This window comes from Canis lupus, chromosome 36, assembly GCF_003254725.2.
Source record: "Canis lupus dingo isolate Sandy chromosome 36, ASM325472v2, whole genome shotgun sequence".
Lineage (NCBI taxonomy): Eukaryota > Metazoa > Chordata > Mammalia > Carnivora > Canidae > Canis > Canis lupus.
This window is the reverse complement of record NC_064278.1, coordinates 13,151,332-13,175,693: the sequence shown is the minus strand read 5'-3', so window position 1 is coordinate 13,175,693 and position 24,362 is coordinate 13,151,332. Positions and strand designations below refer to the sequence as shown.

The 24,362-nt window shown below is 45.0% G+C and overlaps 1 protein-coding gene across 10 annotated transcripts in view; it reads left to right on the top strand.

Moving 5' to 3' along the window:
- Positions 1-24,362, top strand: part of STK39 (serine/threonine kinase 39) — a 323,493-nt gene that overhangs the window by 175,510 nt on the left and 123,621 nt on the right. For all 10 annotated transcript variants that reach the window (XM_049106329.1, XM_049106336.1, XM_049106335.1 and 7 more), the window contains exon 11: positions 24,178-24,300. In XM_049106329.1, coding sequence (XP_048962286.1) covers positions 24,178-24,300 — 123 coding nt within the window. The remainder of the gene's footprint in view (positions 1-24,177; positions 24,301-24,362) is intronic.

Genomic DNA, 24,362 nt, shown 5'->3' with positions numbered 1-24,362 from the left:
TAGGGGGGGATCTCTCTATTTCCTGGATCTGAATGCCTGTTTCCCTTCCCAGATTAGGAAAGTTTTCAGCTAGAATTTGTTCAAATACATATTCTGGCCCTCTGTCCCTTTCGGCGCCCTCGGGAACCCCAATTAAACGTAGGTTTTTCTTCCTCAGACTGTCGTTTATTTCCCTTAATCTATCTTCATGGTCTTTTAATTGTTTGTCTCTTTTTTCCTCAGTTTCCCTCTTTGCTATCAACTTGTCTTCTAGGTCACTCACTCGTTCTTCCACCTCGTTAACCCTCGTCGTTAGGACTTCTAGTTTGGATTGCATCTCATTCAATTGATTTTTAATTTCTGCCTGATTAGCTCTAAATTCTGCAGTCATGAAGTCTCTTGAGTCCTTTATACTTTTTTCTAGAGCCACCAGTAGCTGTATAATAGTGCTTCTGAATTGGCTTTCTGACATTGAATTGTAATCCAGATTTTGTAACTCTGTGGGAGAGAGGACTGTTTCTGATTCTTTCTTTTGAGGTGAGGTTTTCCTTCTAGTCATTTTGCTCAGTGCAGAGTGGCCAAAAGCAAATTGTATTGGGAAAAAGAGAAAAAGAGAGGAGAGAAAGAAGGAAAGAAAAGAGAAAGAGAAAAAAAAAGGGGAAGAAAAGAAAAAAAACGAGAAAAAAGAAAAAAAAGAAGAAAAAGAGAACGAAAAAGAAAGGAGAAAAAAAGGGGGTGGGGGAAGGAAACAAATCAAAAAGCAAAACAAAACAAAAACAAAAACAAAACAAAAACAAACAAAAAAAGAACCACCGGGGAGTATCTTCTGATTCTGTGTTCTTTAAGTCCCTTGGCTTCTCCTGGAAGTTGTCCGTCTAGCTGGTGTTCTGGGGGAGGGGCCTGTTGTGCTGATTTTCAGGTGTTAGCAGTTGGGGGAGCTGCTGTGCCCCTGCCTGGTGCAGGGCTCGGTGGGGGTTGTTTACCCCGTGAGGCCGCAGGAGGAACAGCCCCAGTGGCGGGGCAGCTCTGGGAACCTGGATTCAGCTCCGGCAGGAACTCCGTCTGCAGGGCCTGGAGGCTCCGGGGCGGGGCCGCTGATGTGCTCAGCTGGGGCAGGAGCGTCCTCGCTGTCCTGGGCCCTCCCGGCCTCTACCTGTCCCGGGGGAGGCGGGATCCTGGGCTGTGTCCCGGCGCCCTGTGCTCCGGAGCCTGCGCTGGTGGATTCGCGCTCCCGGGCCGCGCAGCCCCCTCCGCGGAGCCGCCGCCCGAGCCCCTCCGAGCTGCTCCTGGAACCGCGCAGCCCCCTCCGCACGGAGCCTCTTCCTCTGCCCGAGCCCCTCCGAGCTGCTCCCGGGGCCGCGCAGCCCCCTCTGCGGAGCCGCCCCCGAGCCCCTTCAGCTGCTCCGGGTCCCGCCGGGTCCCGCCGTGCGCGCTGTAGCCCTTAGGGAGCTCGGCGCACTCTCCTGGGCGCGCAGTTGCTCTGTTACTGTCCCAGGGAGCCCGAGGGCATCCCCGCCCTCCTGGGTCCTGCTCCAACTCCCCGCGAGCCCCTTTCTGCCCGGGAAGGTCGGTGCAGCTCCTGCTCCTCCGGGACGGGGCTCTCCTGTCCTGGGGACACTCGCCCCGGCCTCAGCCCGGCTCCTCGCGGGCCCCTCCCCCTTGGAGGCCTTTGTTTCTTTATTTCTTTTTCCCCGTCTTCCTACCTTGATAGAAGCGCGAACTCTTCTCACTGTCGCATTCCAGCTGTTCTCTCTTTAAATCTCAGGCCGAATTCATAGATTTTCAGGATAATTTGAAGGTTTTCTAGGTAGTTTGGTGGAGACAGGTGATTTGGGGACCCTACTCTTCCGCCATCTTGCTCCTCCCCCAGTCAGATGTTTTAAAGCAAAATCATGTGACTGGTATACACTCATACTGGTATACACTCATGTATTTAATGATTGTGTATATTTGTTCATGCTACTAATCTTGGCCGAACACTTAGAATGTACCAGTTAGAGTACCAGGCTCCGGGATTCAGTGAAGAACAAGCCAGACAATGTTCATCCTGTGGAACTTACATGAGGAGGGGTCCTTTGTGGAAAAGATCTGATAATGCGTAAGACCTAGTGAAAAAGTGAACTTTGCCCATTCAGGAGGGGGCTTCTATTTCAGATAGATGTGGCATGGAAAGGGTCTCAAGTAGCTAAAAAGCCATCAGCAATGATGCAGTTAGAACTCTGGCATTTTCAGAGCCATCCTCTCTGAGTGCAGTATGTTGCATGAAGAGCTTCAGAGTGCTGGTGAAAATGGTCTACTTGGTGGCACTTGTCAACTCTAACCCAGGCTGGTGTTAGGAGATCTAGCTTAGCGGGACAAGGACACACAGTAGCATGTGGTAGAAAAGGGTCCTAGAATAGTAAGTTAGGTAATCTTGTTCTTCCCTCCACCCTGTGGTATTTTGGGCACAGTTCTATCTCTTGCAAGATTTTTTTCCTATGCTCACTGATTTGACATATATATTTATAAGAATATAATTCAGAATATAAATATGGAAAAGGTCTCATAAGGAAGTTTATCTTTATCTCAGACATTATATCATTAATACTTTAAATCTCATTAGAACATTGTAACCTGAGTGCCACATCGTTCTTCCTGTATGGAGACCTTAGAGAAAAATTGTGGCCTGATGCCACCTTCATCCATTTATTATCGATGTTCATAATGATGATCTCACATATCCAAAAATAGTGATATTAGGCCACATAGTTCTAAGGAAATAGGTAGGTCTTAAACTCCATGCATTTGGGTATAGTCCACAGTAGTTCACTCTCTCAGAGTTCTTGAAGCTGAGGACATACCTACGTTTCAGTTTTTCTAGAGTAGAAGTCAATACAAACCAACATTTTTGAACACAAACTAAGTTTTGGGCAGTGGACTAAATGTTTACTCATATTATCTCATTTGTCCTTATAATAACCCAACAGGGTAGATATTACCAGTCAGGGTGACGGGTGAAGAGGCCGAGACCTGGGATAAGTAATGACATCTACTGAGTGGTCAGGTTGTAACTTGGGTCCTCTCTGCCTGATGCAAAAGCCCTTGTGTTGGTAACCTCTCTGTTACAGGGTCACCTTGTGGAAGCAGTCTCACCTCATCCTTGTTGTTTTCTTAATTTCCTAAATTTTCAATAATAAACGTTAATCCATTTTATATTGCAAAAATCTCAACCAATAAGGTTTCAAACGTGTTGTAATACAGTTAGATTAAAAGACATCTCCTTTTGTGTATGGTGTAAAAAACAGAAAACTATCTGACCCTGAACTATAAAACCCATTATTTAGCAATTAAGTAGATACTAATAATTAATGCTCAAAATGCAATGGACATGTAAAGATTAATATTTCTGCTTCAGTTATTTCTCTTGGGAAAGTAACACCTATTGACATAAGATCTTTAGTCCCAGATCTAAATTGATTTTGTTTCATTGTGAACATGATTAGTGAATTGTCTTTTGACAAGGACAAGGAAAGCACACCCTTCGTCTTGTAGGCATCTGTTAATAGAAGGGTTAGTGGGTGATTTTTGAGGAAGTTTGGTGACTAAAGGAAGAGAGCTACCCTGAGTAGCTAGTAATCTCAGTAAAGGTTTCTGACAATAGTGGGGATTTGAGCATTTTTTCCCCTCTTTCTCTTACTGCAGGGCCATTATTTGGTTTCAGAGGTAGCTGTCAGTGTAGTAGGTGAAAAATTAATTTAGATAATTAAATCGGCTAATTTTAGGCTGTTTCTTTAGTTTTCTCCCTACCCACCCCCCAACCTGCTCCTGAAAACTCCTTCCTTTTTTTGACATTGAGCTTGTCCCGGAGAGCCCTTGGAACTTTTGCCTCGGTGGGTCCTGAGCAGGGCCTGGAAATTTAACAAATGACAGAAGTAAGATATATGATCAGCCATCTTTCTGGGCAAGGGTAAAGCCTGACTGACAAGAACCAGGAGGGAATGAGATCCTAAAGCTGGATTGAATCCAGAATGTGAAAATCATAAGCCAGGGGTTTGGGACATGGTGCTGTAAGCTATGGGGAGCCAATGATGGGTACTATGTCAGGAGGGAAGCTGCTGGAATCATTGGGTTGGAAGTGGTGGAGAGTAGGGGGCAGTGTGAAGGAGGAGACATGGGCTGGCAGAGCTGTTAAAAACATGTAGGCATGAGATCCTGAGTGTCAGAGGTAGGATTGTGGCAAAGGTGTAGGGAAGGAAAGAACACAAGTACATAGTGTTGAAGGCTGGACTTGAAAGAGCCAGGTGAGTGACTAGATGTGGAAGGGAAAGGTACAGAAGGGAGCGGAGGCAGCAGAAAGCATTTGAGGCCATAGGGACAGGAGGATGGTTGTGGGAGTCTCTTCAAGGGTGGAAGATAGATGTCACGTTTGTTGGCATCTATTTGAGTTTGAAGTTCCACTGGGACCTCCATTTGAAAGTGTCCTATTGACTGAAGGAAATGTGTAGCTCAGGAGAGACTGTGCCTGAAGAGAGGTCTGTTTAGCAGTTTTCTCCATGGTGGTGATTGTGGACACCATGTGACTGGATCAGCTTGCCAAGGAGGACATTACAAAGAGGATAGGGAAGTCCTGCGGGAACAGTTACGGGCCAGGTGGGGGATGGAGAGAGCTGTTAGACGGGAAGGAGAAATGCTGTCACAGGAACCAGGGCAGTGGAGGTGGTCAGCAATTCTGAATTTTGCAGGGGGTAAGGACAGTGAGGTCTTCTAAAAGGACATTGGATTTAGCTCAGTTTTAATAGTAAGGGGAGAAGCTGGACAGGCAGATTTAATGAGTAACGAGATAATGAGGAAGGAGAAATGGGTAATTGTTCAAAGTTTGATGGTAAAGGGCAGGAAGACACTTTCATAGCTCAGGATGTGAGAAGGTTTTCAAGGTCAGTAGAGACTCATGTATATTCAAAAGCTCAGTGCGGAAGAAGAAAAAGAGGAGTGAGGTAGGCGCGTCATGGGATTCTGTTCATGTATCAAGTTCCAGGACTGTGGTAGGGCTGCAGAGAGAAGACTCCATCTCTTTCTGTGAGTAACCTAAGAGAAGAATGAAAGTTGACAGGATGGATTTGAGCCTGGATGACTTGGGGGTGGAGGCTCCACAGACTAGGAGAGGACTTGGTCAGGAGACAGTATTCAAGCAGGAGAGATACTGTGGTGAAACGGTGCAGAACCCTGGATGCAGGTAGAGGAGGGCAGAGGCTGAGGTGGACGAGAGCTTCCTCAAGGACATGTGCTTTAGTTGTCCTGCATGGAATATGTAGCAATCATCCTTCTTCTCCAGAAAGCAAGGGTGCTTATCTCGAGTGGGGGGACCAGCAGGGGCAATACGTGGAAATGTATTGGAAGAGCAGTTGTTTGTATGATTGAAGTAGAGGGAAGATAGAGGTGAGGCTGGAGGAGTGGGCAGGACCAGGGACCAAAAATGTCTTATGTGTCCTGATAAGGAGTTTAGCTTTTTTTGTTTGTTTGTTTTTCCTAAAAGCTCTGGGGGAACTGTGATAAGAATTTAAGCAGAGATGTGTAATGATCTAGTTTGCTTTTACAACGGCCTCCTTGGCAGAAGTGGGGTTTAGAGGGACGAGACTGGAAGCGGCAGCCAGGCGGGTATAGGCCGATGTTCAGTCCGGGAGAGGACAGGTAGGGACCCCAGGCAAAGCAGCCAGAGAACAGGTAGAAAAGATATTTAGGAAGCAGAGTTGACATGACTTAGATTTGGAAAGGTTTTCCAGGGGATGGGAGGTTGAGGGGATAGCAAGGGATACGAAGATTTTGGGAAAAGCTTAGGTTGACTTGCTTTCTGACGTAGAGACTTTGGAAGGTAGGAAGAAACGTTCTACTGGGGCAGATACCGGATGGTTTGAATGTGTTGATCTTGATGCACTTGTGGGACCCCTCATCCCAAAGGGAGTTGTAGGATAGATCAACACACACGTCTGCACATCACAGGAGGGTGTGGCCTGGAGGGAGAAACATGGACGTCCTTAACACAAGAGTGATAGCTGAGACCAGGGTGTGTGCAAGATATCCTAGGGGTGTGCAGGCTACACATACATGGTCTCTTGACTCAAGAACTCATGATCCGTTTTGCCTTTTAGTTCTTAGCTATTAACAAGTTATTAGCCGTTGGATTCTTGTTACGATTAGGCAAAAAACAAAAAACAAAAACAAAGCAAAAAAAATGATGGCACTCAAATATACTGAGTTTTCTACTGATTAGCAGATGTGATGAGAAGATTAGATTCTCAGAAGAAGAGGATCAGACTCTACAGTGAGACTTGAATTACTTGTGAAGCTCATTTATGTGTCTACACTTGCTCTCTCCCGTCCCTTACCAAGGACTCGGGAGCTTTGATGTTTAAAAAAAAAAAAAAAAAGCCCCATGAGAATGTCCAACCGTTTCATTTCTTGGTTTCTTTTTAAAACCAGTGGTTGATATTGTCTTTGTTTGGAAACTACATGATTAGAATATATGATTTTTCAGGATCTTTTACAGGGAAATCTATGTTACTTATTTTGCTGCTCTGGCAATCTCTTTTTAGTACTAAATGAACTAACAAAAATAGAATTTATGGCCCCTTTCAGGATTGAATGCAAGCAGAGTTGAGGCATTACGCCAGAAATAAAACTCCTGTCTGGAGCCATTTTTACACTGGAGCCTTCATCCTAGCTTTTATTTATTACTGAGAATTAATTTTCCCAGTGATATGAAGGACGCGAGTGTTATCCCTGTGGAGGTGGGTGTTTCCTGTAAGGAATGGGAAAATATTGAAGCTCTTACACTGTCCTTTTAGTTGAAAAAAGTGGCATCTGGAGCAGAGCTTGCTGCAGCGCGTGTGATGGCCAGCTTCTTAGGACAGGCCCTAAAAACTGTTACAGACTTAAGAGTGTGGGTTCCACGTGGGTCTTTTTAGATCCTGTTTTGGAAAAACAAACTGAAAAGGCATTTTTGCAACAGTGGGACAAGCTTGAACATAGACTGATACTAAATTCTACTCAGGAATTATTGATGATTTTGTTATTTGTGAAAATGATACCATGATCATGTTTCAAAATGTCCTTATGTGTGAGATAGTGTGCTGAGGCAGGTAAAATGATACAACTAAGAGTTGCTTGAAAAATACGGAAGCAACGAGAGTGGAGGTATCGAGATCTCAATGGCAAAATGTTGATAATTGTCAGAGGTGGGTAAATAAGGTTCATTTTACTATTCTCACCTTACACACATGTAGGAGCGGTTCCACTGAAATAAAGCCTCAGTGAAAGTAAATATAGTAAAATGTAATAGGCCAGAACGGGAGGGAGTCGAAGGTCTGTTTCTCACCTGTTTCTGGCACCTCTGCGGCATGTGTGCTGCTCTTTCTGCACATGGGGTGATACTCTTTCTGCCACCCTGGCCCACGAATCCGGGAAGACAGCAGCACGGCTGGATCGTGTCTCTATGATGATAATGCTGTAGCCCACGGTGTGGGCAGTGGTCGGGGCAGTTCCTGTCTCATCCTCCTCGGAGGCTTGAGCCTCCTGTGGAAATGACCATATAGGGGATTCCTTGTCCCCATACCTTTTGCGACTTTTGAACGAGTGAGACTTGGGACGCCAGCGTGGGTAGAATGATCTATAAAAAGAGACAGGGTGGGGGGGCGGGTAAGTGGCTCAGTCATTTAAGTGCCTTCTGCTCAGGTCATGATCACAGGGTCCTGGGATCGAGCCCTGCGTTGGGCTCCTTGCTCAGTGGAGAGTCTGCTTCTCCCTCTCCTCCCTGCCCATGCTCTCTCCTCTTAGATAAATAAAATCTTTGAAAAATAAAAAATAAAAACGGATGGAATGGGAGAGAGTAGAAATTTAAATATGAGGCATGTTTCTGCATAGAGATCCTATAATGTAATCATTGGCTCTTCTTAGCGGTTCAAACTTGTGCTGGAATGAGACCTTTTACTCTTTCAAACCCAAGGGTAAGTCAGTTTTGTGTGTGTTTTTCCAACTAAAATCCATCTGAAGTTTCTACCTTTTGCAGACAGTGGGATAGCAAAATGAGTCGGTTATAAAGGAAACATGATTTCAGCGAACCAACATGGACTTGTTTGCTTCTTTGAATTATTCCCAGCATGGTAGGATATTAACGGGTCGTCTCAGAGGCAGATGGGCCCGTCCATTTTGATCATCAGCTTTGGTGTTATTTGGCATTTGGAACTCTGCCTTTCCTCTCAGGATTTTCAGATGCTTAGAGGATGGCCTAGAGTTTTCTTGACACCAGCTGTTGTTTTGCGTAAAGAGGTAGAGTAAAGTAAGCCTGTTAGCTTCCCTGTATGCTGTTTGCCACGTCACCACAATGACAAGGTCTGTGATGGCAAAGGGTAGTAGTTGTCTGAGGATATGAAAAAATGCTTGGGGTTGCTGGTTGAAGTAGCTCGGTCCAGAACTTTCCTGTGTCTGTATGTTCCAGCCTAGGGTGATGTATTTATCCAACTAACACTGCTTAAGTATCTGTTAATGCACTAGTAGTCTGCATTGGGTGCTGGTTCACAGAGCAAGGTTTTTGTTCAATGCTGCAAAGTCCAGTTATGTTCTAGATCTGGGGATTGCCCAGACATGAGGAGTGGAAAGGGCTTCAGAAAGTAATAGGGTCTTAACTTGCCTTTCCCCTCATGTCCCTTCTGCAACTCTGTAATGCTGTGTCTCCAGCCCCTGACATCCCTCTCAATGGGGAATGGCTGGAGAAGGATGTGGAGAAGTTCTCTCCTGGCACAAGGTTTGCTTTGGCAAAGCTCTTCTTTTCAGCAGAAAAATGTTATTTATTCATTCATCGTATGTATAAATAGAAGGTACTCTAAATAAAATTATAAAGACAGATTTAACTGTGTGTGACCCCCAGGGCGTGTGTTTTCCAAGCTCTTTCCTTAAATGCTGGAACATTTTCTCAGTATCTTTGGAATTTTGTAGCAAACATCAGATGAAGAAAAGCAACAGAATCCATTTTTCTGTAGACATAATCTAGAACAACACAAACTCCACTCATCTACCCAGCGGAGAGAAATATAAAGGCAGAGCATCAGTAAGCACAAACTCCTATCTTTACATTTCCTATGAGTTAAAAAATCTGGTGAGCAGTTCACTGACGAGGCCAATGGTTTATTGTGATGGTGAGTCTTCATTCAAGATTCTGTTGCATAGAAATCAACTATTAAAAATGTTGGAAATCTTAAATTGTCACAGTTACTGTAATAAATGCAGATGTATATAAGTTGATGTTCTTTTTCTGACCCCATTGTCATATCAAAGTTTCAGAAGGTTTTTTTTTTTCTTTCTCTCCTCCTTCTCCTCCTCCCCTACCCCCTCCTTCTTTTTTTAATTTGTTAATCAACTCGTCTTTTCATCACTTCCTTCCATCCTGGGAAAAGTCACAATCTTTGAACATGGTTTAGAAGTAGAAAGTGGTTACCCTTACTTTCTGTGTTATACACTGCAGTGTTGTTTGAAAATCTTCAAGGACAGCTTTCATTTCTAAATATTTGGGTTTTGACTGACAGCATCACACAGAATAATGATAAAAACTCAAATGATGCCAAAGTATACCTTGGGTGACAGGCGGAGGGAATAGGTCTTTCTTCTTCACTGCCTATATTCCTTTCTCGAAGTTTTCTTGGCCTCTCTGCCCAGTGACTTACTGATTGGTGAGTTTGGAGGGTGCAGTCAACTGCCTGGCCCTGCCCCTTCCCCTCCCTTTCTCCTGGCCAGCTCACAGAGAGAGGTGCTCGGGGAGGTCAGTGTGGTCCTGCTGTGTGCGGGAGGAATACGCTGGTCATCCTTGCTGCCCATCAGATAGGTAAGTCTTGTCTGAATCCAGGGTCAGTTTGTCAGGGAAGGCGGCTGGCTCAGCGTTTAAGCCACATTCTCAGGTGTCACCTTCATAAGGAATAAGGGCAATGTTTTGTCCTCTCTCTGCTTATTGGTCGTATTTCTAAATTAGTTCAGAACTAGAGAGGGAGAGAGGGATTTGGGGTTCTTAAGGTATACCAGTTAGCAGAAAAAAGTCCCCCTCTCAACCTAGAAGCCATCACTAAGTCCTGTTAACTCTTTCAGAAATGCTCTGTGCATGTACAGATGTACCTAGAAATGTGTATGTGTATCTCTTACTTTTTCCTAAATCCCTTTTCTTTTTTTTTTTTTAAAGATTTATTTATTTGTGAGAGAGAGAGAGAGAGAGAGAGAGAGAGCGCGAGGCAGAGACACAGGCAGAGGGAGAAGCAGGCTTCATGCTGGGAGCCTGACATGGGACTCGATCCCGGGACTCCAGGATCGCGCCCTGGGCCAAAGGCCAGGCGCTAAACCGCTGAGCTACCCAGGGATCCCCCCTAAATCCCTTTTCAAAGGATTTTATTTATTAATTAGAGAGAGCGTGCATGAGCAGGGAGGGGAGCAAAGGGAGAGGGACAAGCAGACTCACCGCTGAGCACAAGCCCACTGAGGGGCTCGATCCCACGGCCCTGAGATCGTGACCTGAGCCAAAACCAAGAGTTGGACACTTGACCAACTGACCCACCCAGGCACCCCTGTACCTTCCTTCCTTTTACACTGAACAGTGACAAACAGTTTTGGTTCCCTGCTAGCTTTTTCCACTTTGTCTATTTTGATGATCTATTCGATACTTATTATTAGCTGCATACTATTCCGTAAAACAGATGTTGTGTCGATTTTACAACCAAAGAGAATAAACATGATTCCATGAGAGCTTCATGCTGTGATAAGCTGAAACTGTAAGGCTCTGCTGCTGGCCAGCAGGGATACCAGCTCTTTGTCATCCTTTGGTTTTCACAGCGAAGAGCCATATGTGACGGGACCTGGTTTTTGGCAATAGAGAGCACATTGCAAATCGCCTATGCGGGGACCTGCTTTTTCAGAGAACCCGGTGCTGACATAGAAGTAGGAATTATAAGCTGAGTAATAGCTAAAATGTATCTTTAGGGCAGTTAGTAATCATTTTTATGAAGGAACTCTTTGGTACTGACATCTGAAAGTTAGCCTAAAATATTTGTATGAATGTGCATATGTTAAAAACCAGATGTCTTTGTGAAATTGTAATATTACAACCATTCTGTGCATTACATTCTCTGTAAGAGGTACTGAATCTATAAAACCTCAACCCATTTGGATGTCTTCCCTACGCAGATGTAATTGTTGCCAGGACATCTCCAAGATGGTGGTGTTGATTGTAGTGCTCAGAGCTAACACAGAGGATGTTTAACCAGTAACTAGACCCTAATCTTTACGTTGGGTGTTTTTTTATGAGGCAGGAGTCTAGTCAGTATTAAGTTATAGTAGTTTGTATCATTAGTTATTCTTCATTTTACTGTCCTTTGGTTCAACTCGTTTTATTTCACTTGGAGACATTAACCTATTCCGGTACCAAAAATCAGTGGATGCTGTTATGGGTTATGCTGTCCTGCCAGCTAACTTGTCTTTTGTTTTTCAGGACCAGTAGGCTGCTGGATTTAGTGTGTGTGTGAGGTAGGCTTCAAGCAGAGAAACAGAACCAGTAGGAGACAAGTAAAGAGATTTCCTGCGAGGACGTGGCTTTAGTGATTAGAGGGGCAGGTGAGGCAAGCTAGGTGTCCGTGGGGCAGGCCATCAAGAAGGGCACACCCCGAGTTTCAGGCCTGGCGGAAGCTGTTCCGGACAAGTGGAATTTCTTCTTCAGAGGAGCCTCAGCTCAGCTCTGAAGGCCTTTCAGTGGATTATCAAAGCCCACCTAGATTATCAAAGAGAATTTCCCTTGTATGAGGTCAATTATGGATTTTAATCATATCTGCTAAATGCCTTCACAGCTGTGCCTAGGTTAGCATTTGATTGAATAGCTGTGGACTGTCGCCTCGACAAGCTGACGCTTAAAATTGGCCATGACAGTGATTCTCTGTTGCTTGTTAGAATTCTTCTGCTTCTAGTGGTCAGTTACGCTGCCTGCCTGGAGCTACGGTCAGTTGGCCACCGGCTCTCCTTTCTCATTCCCACCCCTCCTGCAATGAAGTTAACTTTAGTAACTTACCGCTGTGTCCCGAGCAGCCTTGCCTCTGCTCCAGTGCCAGACATTTATTTTCTCTTTTTACCCCCCTTTGGTTTTACATGAAGTGTATTTTCTCATCTGTGTTATTTGTCTTACCAGGACAGAACATTCCCATTGTTTTCTTTATTAGCTAAAGTTACAGATCAGCTTGGCACCCATTCCAGCAGGAGCTTAATTCTCAAAGACAATAGTTGCAAAATTGGATGCTGCTTTCCTGGCTCCTAGTGATTGTCATTGTTCTTTGTCGCCCTGACTTGGGGAAATGCCATATTGGAGGTTTGATAGGACTAACACAGACTAAAAAAAATCTAATTGCTTCTCTGTGTTTTGTGCTCATTCCTCAGAATAGCTCCCTCCCAGCTTCCAGAACATTCTCTTTCAAGACATTGCCCTTTCATGTTGAATGTCCGAAGTTACAAAATTCCATTATCATTATCTGAAGAGCAACATTTATCAAATTTGATTCTTTTCACATTAGAAAATGTTAAAGCATTGTAAGAAAGTTGCTACAAGTGTGTCCTTCACCAACTAACCCAGTGTTTTGAATTTGTTATTATTGAATTATTAAAGTCTTTGTTTCTCTAGAACTTTTTCTAATTGCCTGTGGAACATTTCAATATCCTCATTCCTTTATTCTGTCCTTTTACATTCTAGAAAAAGGGGATGCCAAATTTTAGCAGTACTAGATAAGCATTGAATTCCAAGAGGTCAAAAAAAATGTTAATGTGAGTCACTGGCAAAAAGGTCCAAGATTTAGCTGTAGCTACTTATCTATGATTAATGGAAAAGGACTTTTTTCTTTTTGGTGTTTTAATGAGTAATAACATGGTCTGATGGAAAAAATTTGTAAGTATGAATTTAAATCCGAGTGTGCAGAGGCCCAGAATGTCCAGAGTCCAAAAGCACAGACCGAGAAGCAAAGTACAGCAGAGTCTGTTATCTGTCCCAGTAAGGGGTATCAAATATGACCTACTAATCTTCAAAAATTTGTAAGTTTACAAAAATGAAAATTAAATAAATTACCTTGTCACCATCTGTATTCTGATTATCCATTGCTGTGTAACAAATCACCCTAAATTTGGTAGCTTAAGACAACAACAGCCGTTTAATGCAGTTTCTATGGGTCAGCGCTTCAGGAGAGCCTTAGCAGGCTGGTTTCTGGTCTCATGTAGCTGCAATCAGAGAGTCAGGTGTTCGCCTCATGAGGCCAATCTGGGCTGCCTGACAGCATGGAGGCCCCACAGCACTCAGACTGCCTACGTGATGGCCAAAGGCATCAGCTGCAAGTATTCCAGTGAGCAAGAGGGAAGTTGCATCACTTTTCCCAACTTGGCCCTGGAAGCCACATCGCTTAGTTCTGTTGGCTACAGGTGAGGTACAAACCCACTCAGATTTAATTGGAGGGTACTGAACTCCATCACAATTGTTAGTGGAATGACAAGATTCTGGGAGAATACGTGGGGGCAGAAGCTATTATTATGGGCATTTTTGGAAAAAACCATTCCGCATGGTCTGCCCCCTGGCTGCAGTAATTCACATCTCTCCTACAAGCAGATATGCTCTAGCATTTCCAAGACCCTCGGAAGCCTCTGCCCATCATGGCTTCAGGCTCAGGTTCAAAGTCAAGGAGCTGGTCATCTGAATTGGGTCTAGGTAAACAAATAAGGCTCCTCAGGGCCAGTTTTCTTGGGTGTAGCTCCTTGAGGACTGTTCTCTGTTCTCTGCCAAAGACACACCCAAAACACAGTAGGAGGACAGGCATTTGAAAGGCCTGCCCCAGAGGGGAAGAATCAGAGACACACAGGTCCCACAGCGATACTAGGATTGATTGGCCAGGTCCAGATTACCAGTTTCTGTCCTCCTGTTCTCTGTGACTCTTGGTTCCAGTCTGTGAGCTCTTGGTTCTGCTCTTTAAGTCAGCCTTCCTTTTTCTTTTTTTATGATTTTATTTATCTATTCATGAGAGACAGAGAGAGAGAGAGAGAGGCAGAGACACAGGCAGAGGGAGAAGCAGTCTCCATGCAGGGAGCCCGACATGGGACTTGATCCTGGGTCTCCAGGATCACGCCCTGGACCAAAAGACGCTCAACCACTGAGCCACCCAGGGATCCCCATCCTTCCTTTTTCATAAGAGAAGTTAGCATTTGCAGCTAAGAAGCCTCAGACTGCTTTCTGCCCATAAATTTTGGGGATCTGAAGGCTCTTCTCATTTTGTAATCTCTGTTTCTTTTAGTCTAACTTGGTAATAATTTCATAGTACAATTATGGGTCCTGTGGGTCCTGTGAATCTTGATGGGTTCATGGCAAGAGCCAAGAAGACCCAAAGATGCGTTGTCTGCCTTGGAGTCCCTCTGAGACTGCTGAGGGACAACCCCCATAAGGTTCTCAGAATCCTTGTTATTTAGTGCGGAGTTTCTGTAAGGTACGCTCTTGTTAGATCCTTAGAAGGCCTTAGGTCTGTTTGTCTCAACAAAGTGTCAGGCAGTCACACTCTGGATTTGATCCTTGCTGGGAAACCATTTCTTACTGTGAGAATTGCTTGACATCAGGAGAGGCTGGGAGTGAGGAACGGTTTCATATGTACCAGTGTGTTCCTTAGCTCATCTCTCTGCTCACATTTTATCAGGCTGCGAGCAGAAGCCAGGTGTCACTTTAAGTGTGCTGCCTGGAAATCTCCTTAGCTAGATCACTGACTTCATTAGGGACGTTTCCATTTCCCACGTTACCGTAGACAGCAGCATTGCCAAACCCTGTCCCTATAGAGCGGGGTCCTCTCGCCCTCTAGCTTCCAGTAACACTGTCCTCACATTCCTCTGACCCCTCACTGACAGCCTTCCTAAAACAGCAGACTTTTCATGATCTTGCACCTTTTTTTGTGCATCAGGAATATGGGAAGGGCTCATTGTGACTCCGGGTCCTTGAGCGTTTGCAGAAGCACCTGTGCCGGGGCCAGGCCACCAAGGAGGCTGAGCAGGGCACCCCCCCACCCCCAACCAGGGCCTGAAGTCACTCACTCTCACGGGGATTCGTTGCCTGCCACTAGGGGCCGGAACAATTAATGATATTATTTTCTTTTTGGCCTTGGTCACCCTCCCGTCCCAGTCCCTCTCCTGCTCCGCTCTCAGGAGTCCAGATTTGATCATTCTGCCTCCCCCGTGCCCACTTGAAAGCCTGCTGTGTTTTTCCATCGCGTGAATTCCAAGCCCTCTGACTTGCTGTTCAACAGAGGGTGCAGACGCACAGGCCAAATTTATCCCACAGACACATCGCTTTTAGGCTGTGCAGGGGAATTTTTTTTTTTTTTTTTTTTTTTACTTGACATACTTGTTAACATTTTAAAAAATCAAGAGCTTTCACCTAAAAATCCAAATTATCTGCTTCTCTGGAAGAATTCAAAGATCTGGCTGCACGGGGGCTGCTTCCCTCAGCAGCATTCCGCTGATGCCGGGCGCTCCCTTTAGGTGGGACGGGTCCTCTCCAGACCACCAGGCCTCACTGGGTCCGCCTTCCCTTCCCCGCCTGCCTTCTCTAGGCCTTCGGATTTGCCGCTCCTACTATACGGGTTCTTCACACAATTTTTCCAGCTTTAATTCTTAGCCATTTCCTTAAAGCCAACCCCTAGGCCCCAGGACTTCATGACCCAGCCACATCACATGAGTGGGGAGACCTCGGTAAGTTCTTACCTTTCTCCAGGTAGAGAGAGGTCTCTGCTTCTCTGTTTGGTGAGCTCTTAACTCGCCTTCACCAACAGGTCTCTGTGCCATCCCTCAGCAGACACCATCCTCTCTTCTGCAGCCCCACGGTGCTCGTATCTTTCTTGGGGCAGGCACATTTTATTGACATCATTGGCTTTAAATGTCTGTCCACCTGTCTGGATCGTGGACTACTCTATGGTGTAGAGTTTTATACAGTTTATCTTTTGTCTCGAGCTTGCCATCTAAGGAGGTATTGAATAAAACTTTGCTGACTGAATGAATACATTAGTGATGCTTTAAAAAAGAAAAGGGCTAAGGCTGGGTCTCTGTCCTGAAGGAGTACAAAGTTTGGTATGTCGTCCACTGGATGTAGTACAGAGTAGGACAATATATATATATTTTTTAAGTTTATTTATTCATGAGAGACACAGACAGAGGGAGAGGCGGGCTTTAAGCAGGGAGCCTGGTGTGGGACTCGATCCCAGGACCCTGGGATCACGCCCTGGGCCAAAGGCAGATGCTCAACCACTGAGCCACCCAGGCATCCCAGAGTAGGACAATATAAAGTTGTGGGCACAAATACCACTTGGAGAGAATTGGCTAAAGCTCCTTGGATTCGAAGAAAGGAATAAGAGAACGTAGAAGGGCAGATCAGGCCAGGGTATGTATGTAATGACATGTAAGACGGTGGAGTCCTGCAAGTATGTAATTCTTGTGTAACTGGATTGTGGGGTGTCTTAAAGGACATGGTGGGAAAGAAGTCTTGGAAGGGTCTTTTAGAGCTTGGGTATGGAGAGACTTGAATATTTAGGAATCTGGACTCGTTCTATAGGCAGTAGTGAACTCTTGTCAGTATCTTTGAGAGAGCGCTAATGTGTGACTAGTGGCAATATGAAGGATAAAATAGGAGGTTAGTGGCCAGGAGGTTGATAAGCAACTTGTTTTAACAGGAAAGACAACAAAACCAACTGGAAATAAAAAAAAAAAAAAAAAAATTGAAGGAAGGACCTGGTCAAGCCCAATGGCAGTGGAGGAAGTATAATTTGTAGAATAGAACATTGGATAGATTTGGGTTGTGAGAAAGATGAAATCTGTTAGTGATACCACACCTGTCACGTCTTGAGCGTGTGTTATATGCCAGACATCATGTTAAGAACTTTATATGACTGTGCCCCTTGGCCAAAGCGATGGGGAGGGGGAAGGGAAAGGAATTTCAGAAGCGCTATTTCATTTTAACTCAAAATGGAATTTTTATTTTAAATTCTTTGTATTTGAAACAATTTATAGGAAACATGGGCCTTATGAAGCCACCACAATCTAGTGACTGCTACATGCAGATAGTTTCTACACACAATTTCTAGAGCGAGATGCTTAGTAGAAATAATACATTTATCTATTACTGCTCTGGGGTTAGAATGTGCAAACAGAAATGTAAAGTAGACCAGTACTTTTCTATCTTTCACATGTTACTTTTCTCACATTCTATCAAATAATGAAGGTTCCAAATCGTTATAAACAAAGTGAATGATTTTTCAATGACATCTGTGTTTACTATCGATCTACTGTCATATTAGTATTTACAGAAGTTTGAGAACTTCATTCCATGCTTTAACTGGCAAGGATGTATATTTCCGCTTTACAGAAAAGCAATCAGGTGTGAAATTCTTGATCCTGTCTACAGGATTTATCAGACATTCCTAATTGTAAAGGTGACTTGAAAATAAGGGAATGCTTTATTTTCCAGATCTAAAGATTAGAAAAACAAGGGTTCAGGTGCCTTTGAACATATTGAACACTTAGGGACATAGATGAAATAAAAAAAAATCTACAGATAAAACATATGTATGTAGCTATGTTAAATAACACATTATACAAAACATTTTTATTTGTAAATACATCACTTGTTTTCCTTTCTTACTTTGTATGAAACAATATTATTTAGTCTCTTGGCTTGCAGTATTGGCATCAATCATCATGGATCAAATGTTTGCATTGCCTGACATGATTTTTCAGAGGTTACTCTTCTCACTTTTGTGTTTAAAAAAAAAATAGAGCACTGTGTTTCCTTATGACGCTTTTATAATAAATATTATCCCAAGCTGTGTCAGTCTGAGTAATATGAAGATAGTTGCCTCCCTTACCTTTACCTCGGTTGGCATGAGTTTGGTATATAAAAATCAATGTGTGTATTTTAAAGATGTGTTGTTTTTAAAAATGAAACTTAAGAGGCCTGGGTGTAGAATGGAGATATTTGCCGTTGTAAAATAGCTATTCCCAGGAATGACTACTAAGCTCACATGAAATGTCTTGGTCATGTTTTATAACCTTCCCCTAAGATGAGGCTTACCACCTGTGGTGTGCTGTAGACACGGACAACATTTCGGCAGTGAAGCTGGGGAGGGTGCAAATCCTAATTTGTACTATTTTCCAGTAGCCGTTGTGTAAATACCCCTCGGGAGCCAATTTTACGTGACCAGTGCCAAGTCGATTGTCTTGCAAACTTTCTGAAATGTTACCGGCGGACTCTCATCAGCTGCTGGGAGCTCCATGGCTCCCTGGAGATCGAGGGGACGTTCTTACCCCCGAGAACACTTCGACGACAAGACCGAGGGACGACGTTTCCGGGGTCATCAGCTTAGATGAGGGCGGGGAGGCCGTGCCCCCTCGAGGGCACAGAGCAAGGAGCAGCGGGGCGGAGTCGGCTGTGGCTACAGGGGAGCACTGGGGCACCAGGGAGGAGCCCTGCCTGACGCAGGTGTGAAGTCACGGTCCTTGGGGGAGAGGCAGGAGAGTTTTGAATGTGTTCCTGGGGGGTGTAGAGGAGCAGGGCCTGGCCGGAGGGTCTGGGGGCAGTGAGCGAGTGTGGAGATCCACGAGGAGCACGCACGCAGGAGGCCTGGGCTTCCCGAGGAGCAGGGATCCACTTTCCCACGCACGGAAGGGAAGGAGGCCACGGCTGGGGGTGGGGGGAGCGTGAAGGAACGGAGTGGAATCGTGGAGAAGGGCTGGGTACAGGCTGGAGGGCCTTGGCGCTCAGGTGGCCGGTGGGGCAGTTCGAGAGGACCCCTGGGAGCCGCAGCCGCAGAGCCCGGCTCTGCAAAGCTGGGGTCAGGCCCTGCTTCCCCCGCTGCGTGGCTGGGGCCAGGTGTCTCACTCCCTGCACCGGAGCCTTCCCTCCGAAGAACGGGGAGTAGGAGGGCTCTCGGCTCACGAGGCTGCCCTGAAGATGAGGTCAGTTAGGGGGTTAAAGTGCTCGGAGCACAGTCCTACCTGATATAAATAACGGCTGGTGTTCCGGCCTGGGGAGAGGGAAGGGCTCCCGGGAAGCCATCAGCACGGCGCTTCTCCATCCGGGAAGACGGTAGGAATCACCTGAAGCTCTTGCTAAAAGGAATATTCTGACTTGGTGGGTTTGGAGCGGGGCCCAAGATCCAGCATCTCTAATAAGCTCCCCGGTGATGCTGTTGCCGGTGGTCCAGGGACCAGGCCTTGAGTGGCAGGGTCGTGGCAGGACTGATACCCCACCTAGGAGTGGCCAGCCGCCCTCTGTAGTGGCACCGGGCAGCATCGCTAGTCCCCATTCACTCAGGAACGAAGGATGGGTATTTGGACTGAGCCCCACTCCCGGCCTTCCTCCCACGTGTGACTGGTCCAGGAAGGGGGTTGGGGGTGGAGTACAATAAGTGCGGCATCAGCGAAGTCAGCTGTGAGCTCCAGACCCTATAAGATAGGTGTGAAGCCTGGAGGGGCTGGCGGAAGAGGCAGGGGAGGGCCGAGGGCCAGAGAGCACAGTGAGGCCAGGTAGTAGGTGTGGGATGGAGGTGTCAGGTCATAGGACACCTCCATCAGAGTATGGGGGGGGGCAGTAAAATATCTACTGCTGAAACCTTAGTCTAATTTTATTTTTTAAAAGATTTAATTTATTTTAGAGATAGAGAACACAAGCAGGGAGGGAGGAGGAGAGGGAGAGGGACAAGCAGACTCTGTGCCACATCAGAGCTCCACGGGCGGCTCGATCCCATGCCCCTGAGATCCTGAGCTGAAATCAAGAGTCAGATGTTTAACCGACCGAGCTACTCAGGTGCCTCTAATTTTATTTTTGATGACTTCTCAGCACCTCAAAGACATTGTAAACAGCAATTAATTACAAACATTTTTAATACTTCCAGTCAGTAGGATTCCTGATAAGGGAAAGGTTACTGGGGACTGCTTTCTACCGTGTTGGGATCACTCAGGTTCAGGCTGTGGTGAGGCTGTATGTTCAACAGGTGGAGGAGAAGTGGAGTGCAGGTTTCCCACTGGTGGAGAAATCATTCCAAGGAGACGCTGAAATCTCCCCTCCAGGGAGAAGTTAATGTAGCAGTGGAAGCAGCTGGCAGGGGCCCTGGGAAGAGGGGCCAGGCAGGGCAGGATTGGACAAACGCTGCTAAATTTTGGGTTTTCTTTGGGTCACATTCATCCTCCGTTAGAGAAACCCACTTTAATTTCTAACCTGTTCAGCACCGTGTCTTGATACCTTATCTGCTGACGGTCTTCATCTGTCCTTCATACCTTCTTTGCTGTTCTGTGTCAGAGGCCAGGTGGCCACGGGAGAGGTTATAGAGACCCTGGGTCCTGATTGTTTATCCAAAGCTCCTGTTCAGAGGGACACGGCTGGGAACACTGGTCAGACTGCTCCAGTGACTTCCCCTTGTTGCTGCCATTCCCTGTTGCAGGCTGCTGCAATCCAGCTCTGCCTCCCACGTGGGACCCTGTGGCCACCAGAAGTAGCCCAGGAGCCACGCGGTTTCTGTCTGAACCTGACTTCTTTTCTGGTGGGAATCAGAACTTTGGTTCATTTTTTTTTAATGGATTTTTCAGGGGTGCCTGGGCGGCTCAGCGGTTGAGCGTCTACCTTCAGCTCAGGTCATGGTCCTGGGGTCCTGGGATCGAGTCCCACATCAAGCTTCCCACAGGGAGCCTGCTTCTCCCTCTGCCTGTGGCTCTGCCTCTCTCTCTGCGCTTCTCATGAATAAATAAAATCTTTTAAAAAATGGATTTTCATAAAGACAGGGTTTCAAGAAAGGGAAAGAAAAATAACTCTTTTCAGAGGCATGACGTATCAGTAGAACTGCTCAACTATATTTTACTCCCAGTCTTGGGAATAAGTGTTATAGGTAAAACCTTGTCTAATCTCACTGTTGGACCTGAGGAATTTGTGGGCTTATGACTGAGCTCATTTCTCTGAGAAGCATTGCATTCTTTTTTTTTTTTTTAACCCCCAACTACCACCTCTTGGCTTTACTAAGTGATTAATTTGTTTAACAGTGAAAGCAGTGCCACCGTAACTCCCATCCTTGTCATTGCAGGAGATGGGGAAGGACAGAAGCCTTCACACGTCTTTTTTTGGAAAAAAAAATTTTTTTTAAGGTTTTTATTTATTCATGCAGAGAGAGAGAGAGGCAGACACACAGGCAGAGGGAGAAGCAGGCTCCATGCAGGGAGCCCGACGTGGGACTCAATCCTGGGTCTGGGCCCTGGGCTGAAGGCAGTGCTAAACCGCTGAGCCACCCGGGCTGCTCCCCCACCACACACACACCAAATTTTTTATTTTGGAAAATACTCATTAGTTCCTAAATAACAAGCCCATTTGTTAAACTATGTGAAACTTAGTTGCTTTGGCTCTGGAAGGTTGAAGTTGTTCCCTGGAGTCCCTGCAAGGATGTACCTTTGTGGAATTGCTTTCTGGTCTTTTCTGTGGAGGTCAGTGTCCTATAAATATACCATGAAACCGGGGTTTCAGATTATGCTGCAAGTTCTTTTCCTTCCAGTGAAGCGAGAGGATGCTCTTAACAGATCTGTATTCTTATTCCCGCTGCTCCTATACCAGTATTTTCTGCTACATAGATTTTATAATGTTTTCGTCTTAATTTCTACATTTATTTGTTCAGTATTTATTACTTAAAGGCCCAAGCCACCATTTCTTTCAGTGTCTGAGGCTATAATCTTAGACATTTTGCTTTATCTTTGTCTCCTCCAGCAAATAAAACTAGGAGGGAGACAGCCAGGGTTCTAAAATAAAATAGAAGGTGGCCGTTTTATTGTCTGTGGTTGGCTCCTGCTTGTAGAAACAAAACTGGCAGATCTTGTAAACAGAGAGAGGAAAAAGGGCATAAATGAAATTTTAGGGTGTGAAGCTGCACTATCTCTGTTGTGAGAGAATTTCCTTGGTGTGATCTCTTTGTTAGTACTGAATACTAATTCGTCAACCATGCTTGTTTTTTGTGGTTTCAGTAAAGGTAGAGTTCTGTTTCTGATGTATAATTTTCCTTGTTTTCTCACCTCTTAGTTGAAAGTATGTTTTATAATAGATGTGGCTTTAAATTCTTCTAATGCAGTCATTAAACAGATTTCCCTCTTTTGCTATAGTCACGAATACAGATGTTTTCCCCTCCATGTTGCTATCATCCTGATTGGTATTGTTAGGAAAATAATTTTATCGTATTTGTCAACAGAAAATTATTTTCCCTAGGGGCACCTGGGTGGCCCAGTTCATTGAGCGCCCCAGCCCTGGGTTTCTGCTCATCTGTGACCTCAGGGTGGTGGGATCCAGCCCTCTGTTGGGCTCTGCACTCAGAGTCCGCTTGGGATTCTCTCTCCCCTCCCTCTACCCCTTCTGCTTGTGTGTGTGCACTCTTGCTCTTCTCTCAAAACTTTAAAAAAAAAAAAAATTTCTCTTTCTCTCTCCGTTTCTTTGTAGTTTTAAAGAGCAGCCTGTTCTGAAAGTCTTGAAGTGCATTTCAGCATTTTTTCCCTACGTTACTTTGCCAGCATCTGTTAGCACATTAAAATCACTATCATTAGGTCTTTTCCAATGATTCAAAAAATGTAAATGGAAAAAATATCTTATGTCAAGCACAGAAGGGGTTGTTTCAAAGGTGAATTGGTTTTTTTTGGAGTGGAGAGAAGCTTTTTTTTCTTTTTTTTTTTTTTTTAACTGAGCATAACTGTTTGCAGTTATGAAAAAGAACTTTTTATTTTTTAACTTTCCCTGTTGGAGCTCAGATCTTCTAGACCAAGTGGTCAGGCTTGGTTTTACAGGTTTCACATGATAATGTCTGTAAGTCAAGCCCAACCCCGAGCCTGCATTGATTGTGAATGGACTCTGACTGAACACGTGTATAAATACTTACTTTACCCTTAAGGCCTTGGTACTTCCCTCAGGATTAATGAAGCTCCCATGATATAACTAGTTTCTATTATGGAAAATAGTGTTTTCTTCACTCTGTAGTCTTCCCAAATCTTCACAGGATGTTTTTATACAACTTCAGTTTTACAGTGATCATTAATGGTGTAGGTCTTACATTTGAATGGGAATTGGAAGGCCTTTTTTCTTGCCTTAATTTTGTCCTTAGAGCCGAATGATCTCAGTCACATTCTGGGCCTTCATTTCCTCATCTGTAAAATGAGGGGGTCAGACTAGACAGTCTCCAAGGTCTCTTTCCCCTTGAAGTTTCTCTGAATCAGTGGATCATTGGCCGTTATGTTCACATGTTCATCTGCTACATTGATTTAATTACGTCGAAGTCCATTTTTTTTTTTTAAGGCGAATTACTTTGGTTACAGGCCTTTCCTTTTAAAAGTTTTGCTTTTCCAACCATACCAGGCATTTGGAAAGCATACCCCTGAATCACATCTCTATCTTAGTTCAAAGAAACTTTGAAATCCTCGAGGAAGACTGATATAATCTGTTCAGATTATCTGGCATAGCTGCTGATTATCTTGCTGTGTTTCTAGCAATCCTCCAAGTCTCTCAAGTGTTACAAGGTGGGTTAAGAATAGTCTGATGCTGTTTTGTTTTGCTCAAGTAATTTAAGCAGAATCCTAGGAAAAGAAGTGCGATGTCAGGTTCTGAAAAAGAGCAAGGTGGCCACTGAAGGGTGTTTGCTTTTTTTTTTTTTTTTTCTGACGTAGGTTTTAGATCGCTGATACACCCCTAGACTTGTATGCTTCATTAGGCTGCCTGATGCCCCTGCCTTCCCTCTGTCAGCAGTCTGTTGCTCGCTTGCATTTCCTTAGGCAGTCTTGAAGCCGACCACATGGCCTTTCATGTGTAGTAATTAATGAAGTGTTGACGTTAACTGAAGCAAAAGTGAAAGATGGGTTTGATCCCGATGCCTGATGTGCGTGGTGTTCTTCCAAAATATTTTGTTCATGTGTGTAGTAATGCATTTCAGGAATATCGTATCTTTAGAAAGAGGAAGCGTGTGGGAGTTTGCGAGCCGTGTGGTCTTTTTGGGTACTAACTGCTATCCCCGAATTCCTAACCAGTCAGGGTATTTTCAGGATAGGCGTGTGCTGTGTAATCCACGTAGCAGTGCCAACGAGCGCTGTTTGTGTTCAACTAGTGAAGAGTTGGGCGGGTGTGTTTTGATTCAGGTGAGAAGAGTTCCTGGGTCGAGTGGTCACCTTCATAAAACCGAGGACGGTGACTGGGAGTGGAGTGACGACGAGATGGATGAGAAAAGTGAAGAAGGGAAGGCAGCCTTTTCTCAAGAAAAGGTAGGTGACCTCGATGATGGTGAGCTAACCTGCGCACGTTTTCTTGTTTTACTGGTGTGTGA